Source organism: Strix aluco, chromosome 17 (genome assembly GCF_031877795.1).
Source record: "Strix aluco isolate bStrAlu1 chromosome 17, bStrAlu1.hap1, whole genome shotgun sequence".
Taxonomy (NCBI): domain Eukaryota; kingdom Metazoa; phylum Chordata; class Aves; order Strigiformes; family Strigidae; genus Strix; species Strix aluco.
In genome coordinates this window covers 2,271,940-2,283,606 of record NC_133947.1, presented here as the reverse complement: position 1 = coordinate 2,283,606, position 11,667 = coordinate 2,271,940, and the positions used below count along the sequence as shown (strand labels likewise).

General features: G+C 48.1%; 1 protein-coding gene across 1 annotated transcript; it reads right to left on the bottom strand.

Moving 5' to 3' along the window:
- Positions 1–3,637: 3,637 nt before the first annotated feature.
- On the bottom strand, positions 3,638–8,651 carry LOC141931225 (uncharacterized). Its single transcript, XM_074843110.1, has 7 exons — positions 8,608–8,651; positions 8,335–8,522; positions 8,175–8,234; positions 7,637–7,981; positions 6,857–6,932; positions 6,084–6,170; positions 3,638–5,322 (listed from the first exon to the last, which is right to left on the bottom strand). The coding sequence occupies exons 1-7, from the start codon at positions 8,649–8,651 to the stop codon at positions 4,875–4,877; spliced, it is 1,248 nt and encodes a 415-aa protein (XP_074699211.1). The 3' UTR covers positions 3,638–4,874.
- Positions 8,652–11,667: the final 3,016 nt, after the last annotated feature.

Here is an 11,667-nt window from a genome sequence, read left to right as displayed (position 1 = left end):
CAGGGGTGAGAAGCCACCGCTCCTCTGCAGGGTCCTTCCTCCACCATCAAGGGAATTGGGCAAGAACTGAAGCGATGGTTGAGCCCTCAGGAGATAGCAGGAAAATCTCTGGCAACCTCAATGGGATGAATATTTCACTGGGAGGGGCTTTAACCACCTGTGGACCTGTGACTCAAGCATTTCGGCAAGTCCTGAAGCTCACTTTCTGAGCAGAACATCACACCTGGTTCTGAAGCTTTCATGGCATGTTTTGATGTGCTGCATGTCAAGGCAATGAGAGCAGTCATCCTGCAGTCGAAGGGCTCTGAGCTCTCTCTTCTCTCTTTTTGGCCTCTGAATATAATTCATTTAAGCTCTTATGAGGCAATTCATATCCAGATTTTATTAGAAGTGGAAGGCCCTTTCATTTCCTCAGTGTATTCAGCACACGGAGAACTGGTGCTATGGTTAATTTTATTTCTATGCTTTCTGCGTTTTGATAACGATCTCCCCAGTTCCATTTGACTCTGAATAGATGGAGGAGATAAAGAGATATGAGTTGGAATAATGTAATCATGTACAGCAGACAGAGAAATACTGGTAAAAATTATGTGTAATGAATAGGTGACTGAAGCAGGAACATGAAAGATTGCTTAAAGTTACAAAATCTGATTTATTTGCACACCTACCAGGTATGTGTATGCACTCTCAAAAAATATGCAGGTATGCTTTCAAGAAAAATGTAAAATGATTAAAAAAATTACTTTTGTAAAAAAACATTCCAGAAGTGGAAATACAATACACACATATATCTCTGGGACCACACCTCTGTGCGTTTTCTCTCTTTCACTGTCTTTCTGAAGCCAAATAAGATAAAGACTTACCAGAACAAAAAAAAATCTTCTTGTGACACCGAGTATTTGTGTGTTGAATGCCAGCAGGAGATGGCACACAGCTTTGAGCTCATATGGATCAAGGCACGTCTTCTGGGTCAGAAGATTTTTCCAGGCGCATCCCTCAAGCTCTGAGCATCAGGCAGCCTCAGCGGCGGCTGCCTGGGACTCATATAAAGGCAGCCAGGCTCTGCAAGCCTTGATTAAAACCCAAGAAGGGATTTAATTACATTTTAACGTTATTCCTTTAACTGATAACTCACAGTTTGCATGGTTTCACTGAACTAATGTGTTACTATGGGATGCAGACATTGAGAGACTTAGCGGTGTGTGCTTCTTACAAGCCAAGAAGAAATGGGCCAATTAAAATCTGCCTGTGCTGGACAGTGGAATCCCCCTGACAGAGTCAGGGAGATAAAATTGAAATAAATGGGGTTAAAGACCAGAGAATTTCCCTCTTGTCTTGGCTGGACTTTTTCCCATGTGAAGTCAGCAAACCCATCAGCAGCACCTCTGCAACTGGAAACTGCAGAAGCCTCATGCTGTGGCCCAGCTGAAGTGCAAAGGCCGATACACAGCAGGCTGGGAAGGTCCCATTTTTCCCTGAAAACCTGTGTATTGCTGGCACCATTGTTGCCAGTCAGCCACACACAGCTTTCGGCATGTTCCTAAGGAGAAAAAAAAAAAAGAGGTGCAACCACAGGGCGGGCGGTGGGTGGCAGTGCCTCACTGCAGTGTTTCGGGGTGCTGAGGACCAAAAACCCTCAGAGAGCCCCAGAGCCCTGTAAGGTCCCTGCTCAGTGGCTGCACACCCTGGCTGAATCGTGCAGACCACTGAGGACAGCATTGCTGCTCTGGCTGCCGCTGAAAGGGGGAAGGACTGGATATTTCATGCCTTTCCTATAGTTGCAAAGATTGACAGATCCCATTTCTGCCTGCTTTTGAACCAAATGCAAAACCTCCTTGAAGACCACCCTGAGTTTTGACCCTTGTTCTTGCTGCCCACGTTCTTCTGCACCCAGAGAGCCCCGAAGCTGAACAGGAGCATCATTTTTAACAAGATGCTGAGGATTCAGCTGAGCGATTCATCTCAACAGAAAGACGTCCGGCTTCTCCCAGTAATTCTTTTAAAGTGGGAGGTTAACGCAATTCGCTGGAGCTGCCCTTCATCACTTAAAGAGAGACATGGGCTTTGAACATCCCCAAGTGAAGTAGTTCTGGCATAAACCCTCCTCCTCCTCCTCTATCTTCCCTGACCCCTTCATCCCCAAAGGGATGCCACATCTCAGCGCTGTATGATCTTCCCTCTTGAGGCTGATTAGCTGGAGCTGGAGTTCAGGGAGGTGAGAGCATTGGCATCCTCATGGTGACGTTTGATTGTCGGTGTCTGCGAGTGCTCCCAATTAGCCTGGAAATGCTGCCTCTGGTTCACAAATACCTTAAAAACGAAGTTTAACGAAAAGCCGCCTGTGTTGCCTTTCTTCAGCCCTCTCCGCTGTATCAAAGCGTTTGAGAGTAGCTAAGGACAACTTTTATAGCCGAGAAGGGCCCATTTGAGTGTCAGCTCGTTAGTGCTGTGTCTGTGCTGCACACAGACTGAGGAGCATCCATCAGCCCACGCCACCGGCCCCGCTTCCCAGGAGCACTCGCTGAATATCAGTAAGCGTGTTAGGCTGGGAAGTTTACCTCCGAGGGAGCCACCAAAGGGCCTTTCAAGCAGAAAGGTCACCCGGCTCATCTGCTTCCAGAGGAGCTGATTAGAGACAACTCATTTCAGGAGCCATCGCTCCCCCCAGCAAGTCCATCCTCTCGGTCTGTTTTTCTTCCTCCTTTTGCAGTAATGATCTGCAGCTCGTCGGAGGGGGCTCAGCGGGGGAGGACAGCAGCAGCATGTATTTTAATAAATAACATTTGTGAGCTGGCTTTCAAGGCTGCAGCTTGGTGAGGGATCTGATGAAGCACCGGGGGGGACAATTAAAACAAAAACGTGTGTCCAGGGAAATGGCTTGGATGCAGCCCTGGCCACACAGGAGGTGCTGGTGGTCCCTCACGGGGGTGGGTCTGAAGAACCCGTCCTCTCCATCCCTCCCTGCTGCCATGCTGCTGGCTGCGAAGTCGCTGGGAAATGAGAAGCAGAATCTGCAGGCGAGGTGTGCGAAAGCCCCAAGGGCCGATGCCAAAGCAAGTGCCTGCAGAATATGGCTGTTTGTGCCTCCTCGATCTTCTCTTTGATAAGTCAACACTAAAAACATCTCCTGGGGTGTTTCCTCGAGCAGCGACAGCCGCAGGTCTTGCCCGCAGTGGGTAGGTAACATGTTTCTGGCAAGGCAGCTGTATTTTAAGGGGTGTTTCTGCATTGAGGAGGTTTTGGGGCAGTTCTGCTCAGTTTGAGCGTGTTTTCAAGGTCTGGCTGCACTCGTGGCTCTAAGTGATCACAGTAGACCTGCTCCAGCCGCCGCTCAAGTCAAGGTCCATACAAATGAGAAATCATCACTGGCATGTTTGCATAACAGAGAGTTAGGAAAAGCATTTGCACTGGGAAAACAGAAGGAATAGCTTTAGTTATTGGCTACGGCAATTTAGCATGACTGTTAAACACATCTGATGAAAATAGTGCCAAAAATGTTGGCAAGCATATCTCCCATATCAAAATGCTTCATAGCATTAACCCTACTTTAATGATTTTGTTTTTCAACTAGAGAAAATTCTGAAAATAACACATTTCCAGGTTTTTTTCTTTCAAAACAGCTCCTCGTTTTTTAATACATTTATTTTGCATTATTATTTCCCATGTAGCTGTGAAGAAATTAAAACGTGAAAACAGAACAAAACATATAAATTAAAACAAATGTTTTGATTAACCCAAAGCAACTGACATTTCCTTTCCTAAATAATTTAAAAATTAAACTTAGAAAACCAATTTCTTGTCTGAGAAGCCTCTTTAAAAGGGAATGTTTGGTATTTTGCAGCACTTCTATTAGGTCAACTGGTGCCAGCATCTTATTCTTTTAATGTTAAAAACGCTTTTAACCCACTTAAACTCCATCTCTGAACTATTTAGGAAAATGCATGTCTTTCTAGACCTTCTCTACAGCCTCTCACACAGCAAAATCCCTGGTTGTACCTGGAACTTCCTAACTAGGATACAAATACTCTATTTAAATTATAGCGACTGTCTTCATAGTATGTCTTTGAAGGAAAGGTGTAGCTACAGTGGGCCATATTTTGCCCTCCTTCCCCCACACTTATGTCATAAAAATGTACAGGATTTCTCCTTGGAAATAATATGGTTTTGAAAGGAAAATTAGCATAATTCCCATGAGTGACAACCTCTTCTCTCGTTTAACAGACTTTTGTTAGTGAAGACACTTCTTCCATACAGCTACATTAAAACAGAGAAAAAAAAATGAGATTATCTTTCTCTGAATGTTTTATCGTGTTGTTTTAATGAGTCTGCCTCTCTGTTACTACAGGAAATTGTAAGACACATTCACTGGGAGCAGAGAGCAAATATTGTCCCACAGGCAGGAGGAGGCAACCACAGGCATGCAGAGAGAAGCCGTGTTGGGTCTGCAGCTGGACTCTCTACCCCAGAGCCAATCTTCCTCCCTAACCCACTGCAAGGTGGAACAAAGCTGACTTACTGACCCATACTCAGACCCAACGGGAACCCTTAAGCTTTTGAGCATGTCTATCGAAAAGGCCCAGAGATCATTCCATGCACCCCGCAGTGAGGCTCGCACACAGACTGGATGGAAAGGAACTTGTAAAGTGCTAGCAGATGTGCAAAACCCTAGCCAAGCTGGGCAAACTTCCCGCTCGATTAATGCAGGCAGAGGTTTGGCAGCAAAAGGTTGATGCTGTGTTTAGCGTGCGGTTCACTTGGGTTGGCTCCTTGGGGGGAGTCAGCCGAACAGCAGCAGATTGGACTCGTCTTTTCTGGGAGGACTGCTCAGGTACACCAACCAGCATGGTAGGAAGAGACACCAAGTCCCCCATGCATCAGAGACATTCTGTCTTAAACTTCTGCCTCAGGGCTTTCTGCACATTTTGAATCTTCTCCGTGATCACTGTGTCACTGAGGTGATCGCCAAACTTCTGCTTCAACAGCACCCTAATGATTTTGATGCAGCGTTCATCCATCATGGGCTTCGCCTCTCGGAAAGTATTGCCCCTTCTCCCCGTGATGGAGTGGCTCTGGATATAGTCAGATGTGAAGAGCTTGTAGAGCAGTGTCTTGCAGGCAGTGCTGATTTTCTGGTCAAACCGGATGGTCTCTTTGAGCTGTTCCTTGGTGTAGCCATTGAAGAGCTCCACCACCTCACACGGCTGCCGGTGGGGATCCTCCTGGAAGGACAGGGATTCCAGCCTCTGCACCTTCTTCTTCAGAGAGAGGACATCCTGTTGGAGGTCCAATACCATCCTCTCCAGCTGCTCTATCTTCTCTGCCCTGAAAAATTAAAATTACATGTGTAAAGGCAAGAAGTCACCATGGCCTCACTATGGATATTGGTGAAGAATGTAGCACCTCCACCCAAGCCGTGATTACATGCTTCCTGCAAGCAGGGACAGGACAACTTCTCTGCCAGAGTGTCAGCCCATCCAGCTACGCCTAGGTGAGGAGCAAGGCAGGAAAGAAGAATGACATGGTCTGGACTTTTCAGTAGCTCAAAAATGTTCAGAGTTTAACCGTCAACCCCGCCTTTTCATACGTGCATGGAGACTTTGATGCTCAATTTTATTTTCAGTTTTAAGGAAAGATATAAGCTCTGTCCTGCAAGTCCCAGGAGGCACATATTTGTGGTATGAAACAACAGACATGCGGGAAATGACAATGCAAGTACTGTAACATGATTTTTTGGCACCCTTTTCTTTGCTGGAAAAATGCCCCTAGCAGCTACTTCATCATTGGATACTTGTCATCAAAGTAACAGGATAAAACAAGCAACACACAACCATGTTCAAACATGATAGATGTCATTTGGATTGTTATAGGCAAGAGCTTTACGGTTTCTGCACTGGTTTAGAGCCTTCTTGCATCTCTAACTCCAAGCCCTACAATCAGAAACACCTGGCTCTGATTATATTGAGATTCAGCAGCTCTTGGTTCTAAAATTGCACCATTTTCTCACCCAGCTGTGGTCTCACTGTTTGTTCTTGTAGTGAGGAGGAAAATACAGTTAAGAACAAGTGCCTTCTTTTGCTAATTACCTTTCCATTTCACCAGGACCAAAATTTTTCTGAACTCTCTCAAAGTCATCCGTCTCCTGCAAAGCATCAAGCTTTCGCTCTTCACAGCTGGAAGAAATAAGCAAGCTAAAAAGCGCTGCCACAAGAAGCAGTTCATGTTCATATTCATATTCATATTCATTCCTGATGAGAATTATCTGTAATTCAAAGGTTGGAATTCAAAGCAAAGGCAATTCTGTTTTCCTTTAGAGCAAGAATAAAATGGGCCAAGAGTGGTTAGAATCATAGAATGGTTTGAGATGGAAGGGACCTTTAAAGGTCACCTAGTCCAACCCCCCTGCATTGAGCAGGGACATCTTCACCTAGATCAGGTGGCTCAGAGCCCCTCCAACCTGACCTTGAATGTTTCCAGGGATGGGACGTTGCAATCCCTCTGGGCAACCTGCTCCAGTGTTTCACCACCCTGGAACCACATGGTTCTTCATGTGGACAACCTCCTGTGCACCCCTCTTTCCACGCAGAGGAAGCCCTGGCACAGAGATATTGAGGGGGGTTCCCGTTTGACCCACCAAGGGATCAGGACTCCAGAGCACAAGCGACTCAATTGCTCTGCAGTAGAGATGTACCTGCACAAACTCCTGTTACCTTCTGCACGCCGTGCTTATGCCTGCATTAACATCAATTCAAAGGGAGCACAACGAGGGCGTGGGAACAGAGTGGGCAGACCCCACTCTATGAAATAAATACATATGGTGTGAAACACTCAGGGTCCTCACTGTGCTTTCATGTGTTACCTGTTCAGACAGATGTGTTGCTGGCACTGGGACAAGATGCCATCTGACTTCCTCTTCATTGCCAGGGCAACGTAATCTACAGGCAGGGATGGGAGACAAGCTGAACAAACCAGCTGTTGAAAAGGTCCTGAATCCCTCGGTCTCCAGAGCAGATTATCTAAGCACTCCCGCTAGATTGCATGGCAACACATTATTCCCTTTGCATAAACAGAGTGATTCAGACACGCTTTCCAGGATTGAACAATAGGGATTTTGTTATTAGAAAAAGGTGGTATCTCGAGGGCTTCTTCTGTTCCCGTCACAAAAGACATGGCAAGGCAAGCAGAGCCAATGTGTCTCTGGACACTGCCGTTAGCAGATAGACAGATACACTATCATATTTTTATAAGTGTGTTTAATGTCTGTAGTAGTAGCTGGAAAAGCAGGGAAATAGGCAAACCTGAGAAGGTTTGGCTAATTGAGACACAAGGCTTTTGGGTATTGCACAGTTATTCAGGCAGGCTAGATTGTTTTTTGGCTTGTAGGGAAAGAACTACTAGCCCAGGAGACAGAGCTGGTGCCTGGTAGAGCAGACACCATGTGCTATCGCACAGGCATCTCCCTTTAGACCTGGGAGATCTCCCAGGTGGAAAGGACCAGAAAATTTCATGTCTAACCTTTGTAGCCCTGGAGCAAAGCAGAGGTCTCCTGGCAGCTCTGTGGGTCCCCATCCCAACCTGCTGTTCAGGATGAGGCAGAAGAGAGCTAAAAGCCAATGTCCTCATTTATAGCCACGATTACCTCTAGTAGCTGGACCAGCCCTGTCCTCTTCACCCTGGGAAGTCCCCGGCATGGCCATGGTGACAAACGTGGATGGGGGTGTGAAGGCGTTGGCTGGGTGGGGGGGCCCCGCCAGTGAGCGGGGGCTTCCTGCCGTGTTGCCCAGGGCACGTCTCTCCTTGATGATGGAGGAGCTGCCAGCATCATGGGGCAGGCTGGCCTCGGCCACCCTCAGCAGCGGCTTGGCGGGGTAAGTCCTGTCGCCGTGGTATTTCCTGGATGCATTCCCCAGGGTCCATTTCGGGAAGGTTTTTCTGGATTTTTTTGGCTGGGGTGGCATCATGCTGTGGACGGCTGGTTCTTCTTCTGAAAGCAAGGTGGATACTCAAGATGTGCAACGGGCTGTCACTGGTGTGTACCTCCCACCTCCCGTTCGGTACTTTTTATCCTGATTGTAGGACTATGAAATTTATGCCAGGACTACAGTGCACTCAGCATCTTCCCACCCCAAAAGCCCAGTGGAGGTAGAAAGGTGCAATCTTCAAAAGACCTTACTTACTTAACTTCTCCAGGAGCTGTCTGCCCTCCAGCAGCTTCTTCTCTAAAATATCTTTATGCTCTGTAGGAAGAGAGAACTTTTCAGCATTGAATTCAGCCTCTAAAGCTTGCTCCCGAGCAGCCCCAGGTTGCAAAGCCCAAGACAGAGGGGTGTCACTCACCGCTTATGCCTTCCACCATCCCCCAGTAGAGCCCACTGAAGCCGGGGCAGCGGGCCAGCACCTGCTCGCCCACTGCGTAGAGGTGGAAGGGCTTGCGGGGCTCCTTGATGTTCTCAATGTTGATCACCCGGCTGCCGTCGGGCCAGCTGATGAGGACATAGAGCTTGGCTGACATCGGGGCTGCCCACCTGGAGCAGGAGGAGCGGGAAGGGAATGTCACAGCATGGCTTTGTGCTCTCGCATGGTTGGGAGGATTAGCAGATGATGCCCTACCTGAGGCAGTGCAGCCTGAAGATATAAAATACTTGTCCCTGCATCTTTTCTACCAATTATTTCTCCTTTCCCACTCCTGCTCTTCTGTGCTTGCCTCATCCTAAACCCCTCCCCTGGGAGGTTGTCCTGGGACTGATCTGGGCACAGCTCCATGTGCCTTTAGTGTGCCCCAGCTTAATTTGAAGAGGAAATGCAGCTCCAGCCGTGACCTGTGTCACCTGGGGACAGCCAGGACCAGCTCTCACTCAGGAGGCATTGAGCAGACGCTGGATAAGCCACCAAGCAGAGACAGGCTGGTCCCTCTGCCCGTGTGAACCAGCACAGCTCAGATGAGCAGTGGGTCTATAGCAGTGTGCTGTACATCAAGGCAGAACAGAGAAGAGACTTGAAAAGACCCAGGTGTATTCCAGGAAATGATCATTCCTTTGCCTGTACAGTTATTTTCTCCAGTAAATGCCAAAGTGCTTTGATAAGCACGACAACAAATGACCTCTATTTCACACGTGGGGAAACTGAGGCACAGACCAGTGAAGTACACATCTAAGGCAGACACCCAAGCTGCAAGGAGCTGGTCTCAGGGGGTCTGGCCCACTGCTCTGCCCACTGAGATACCCTGTTTCTCCCCTTAGAGCTGAAGGGGCGAAACCTCCCCTGAAATCACTGGAGGAATGGGAGTGCTCAGCAACCAAACAACAGCCAGGCTAGCGGTGGCTTTCAAAACCTCCTGAGCCACAGGGGCAGCTGAGGAGCCAAGGGCTGCTGGCCTTGGGGAGGGTTTCTTTATGGGTTTCAACCAACACATCATGGATGGGGACAAAACTAGGCAGAGACCAACTGCCAAAGCTCCTAAGAGCCCTGGCAGAGCATCACCCCAGACCATCCTGCTCTGCCCCGCAGCAGGATTTGGCAGAAGGGTTTTGGGAAGTGGGGCTGAGCCCTTGTGCTGGGCAATCCATGGAGAATGGCCACGGTGCCCAAAGCCCATGGGAGGGAGATGGGGCAGGGAGAGGAGAGGTGGAGGTGGGACAAGCTGTTGGGAAAGGCAGCTACGACCCAATTTACTGCAGTCTCTTATTTTTCCTCTGCACCACCATTAAAATCAAGCCTGGTATTGATTCCTCTCACCTGGGAGGTTCAGTTCACCCTGGAGAACTTTCTCCTTTGCCTTCTCCTTACCCCCCTCCACCATCATCAGCTACAGCAAAGCTGCTTGCAGGAACTGTAACTTTCTCCAAACCTGCCAGCCTGCCCTGCTGGCACAGACTCACACCAGACTCACGTCAATCTTTTCTCTTGGCCAAGACACACTCTGGGGTTTATTTTTAGAAGGAAGCACCATATATAAAGTAACTGCGTGGTAACTGCCTTGCTCCCTGCATCCCCTTCCCTGCTGCTGGATGGCGGCTGCACCCAGCCCTCTCCTGAGCCCAGGGAAGGTTACAGACCAGGATAAATGCATAGCTGAGACCTCTCCCTCCCAGAAACACAGCTCTGCTTTAAAAGTCCCCATATTCCAAACAGCAAACAACCCCAAAAAAGCTCTCTAGAGGGTTTTTTCTTTCTTTAACATTTAAAGAAAAAAACCACTGATCTTCATAGCTGCTGCTGCTCCCTCCTGCCCCACTTACCAGTTGCTCATTTACCTTAACGAAAGCAACAAAACTACACAAATGCACAAACACAGAGAGAAGGAAACAGAGAGACAGAGAGAGATCAAAATCCTGATAGCGACAGAGCTCGGTCCTTGCCTGGTTAGCACTGCTCCAGGTGTTGAGTCTTGCAAAATGTCTCCTGTCTATGCAGATCTCAGCTGCCTGCTCCAGGAGAGGAGGTGACCGGACACTTCTTTGCCTTGGGCTTGTCTCTTCACCACAGTTCCTTGTCAGGTCTCCTTTGTCCGGCTTAGAAAGCTCCCACCTGCTGTCCCCACTGCAAAGAAAAAAAAAAAAAAAAAGACCCTTTGCTTTCTTTTTTCCTGGTTGTTCTCTTTCAGCATTATTATTCCTGTTATTTTTCCATATACATTTTTTTTTTCTCCTTAGCTTGTTTCAGGTCTGTTTCTTACAGGGAGAGAGAGCAGAAGAGAAGAGAAAAAGCCTTGGGTTTTTTGGAGCATGAATAAACCTTGCATTTCCATGAGTTATTCATGAATAATTCATGAAAATGCATGATTAATTCAGGTTCATGAATTATTCAGGAATAATTCTCGAACATTCCTGGTTAATTCATGCTCACACAGTGAGTGAGTCAGGCTCTAGGGCTTGGTGAATTCCTTTCTCCCCGAGACAGGAGAAGAGAGGCTTAGAGGCAGCTGCATTGTGCGCTTCCCGTTTGCTGCGTCTTAGAAGAAAACGTATTTTGGGCCCTTTTTGAAACAAGGACTTGAAGAAGAGAATTGAAATGCCTGCAGCCTTCTGGTCATGGGGGAGTAACACAGCACCAAAAGAAAGAAAGAGAGAGATTGGACTTGCTCTCAGAGGGAAGCCTAACAGCAAGTTTAACTCCCTTTCAAAGCATCTTTCAAACTGACTGTGCATTTCTTCCTCTCCCCGCCTCCAGATCTCTCCCCAGATACTTCATTTTTTACCTGCTTTGTAATGAAAAGGACCCTACACACAGGCCTCTACTTAAGGAATCAAAGGGACTTCCCATGCCACATGCCCACCCGTCCCTGCACACGTGTGTGCACACACACACAGCTCCCTGACTCCGTGTCCCAGCCCCGGTGGTGGCATCAGCTCAGCGGGTCGCTGCCTGGCCCTGGGGCTCAAGCCAGCACAGGCATTAAGCTGGCCATGTACAGTTTTACTTTCCCTGTGTATTTCTCCCAAAAACGTCACCGCAGCAACTCCCAGGGTTTGCTAACGTGGCGCTTTTTTATCGCCGATGCCCTGTGTTGGGGCAGTCCCGGGCAGCTGCGGACACGGGCATAGCCTGGGGTCAGGGACAGAGCCACAGGGCCAGCCAATTTATTTTCCTGGGATGCTCACAAGCAAAACAATGTTCTGCAGTGGAGCCTCTGCCATGGGGACGCTGAGATCTGCAGGACATCGAGACCTA

Bases quoted from the DNA above. Each gene is read 5' to 3' on its own strand.
- LOC141931225 (XM_074843110.1), bottom strand. From the start codon at position 8,651: ATGCAGGGACAAGTATTTTATATCTTCAGGCTGCACTGCCTCAG. The intron at 7,982-8,174 runs GTAAGTAAGGTC...CCTTGCTTTCAG, and splicing joins ACAGCTCCTGGAGAAGTTAA to AAGAAGAACCAGCCGTCCAC. The intron at 6,171-6,856 runs GTAACACATGAA...TATTTCTTCCAG, and splicing joins CAACACATCTGTCTGAACAG to CTGTGAAGAGCGAAAGCTTG.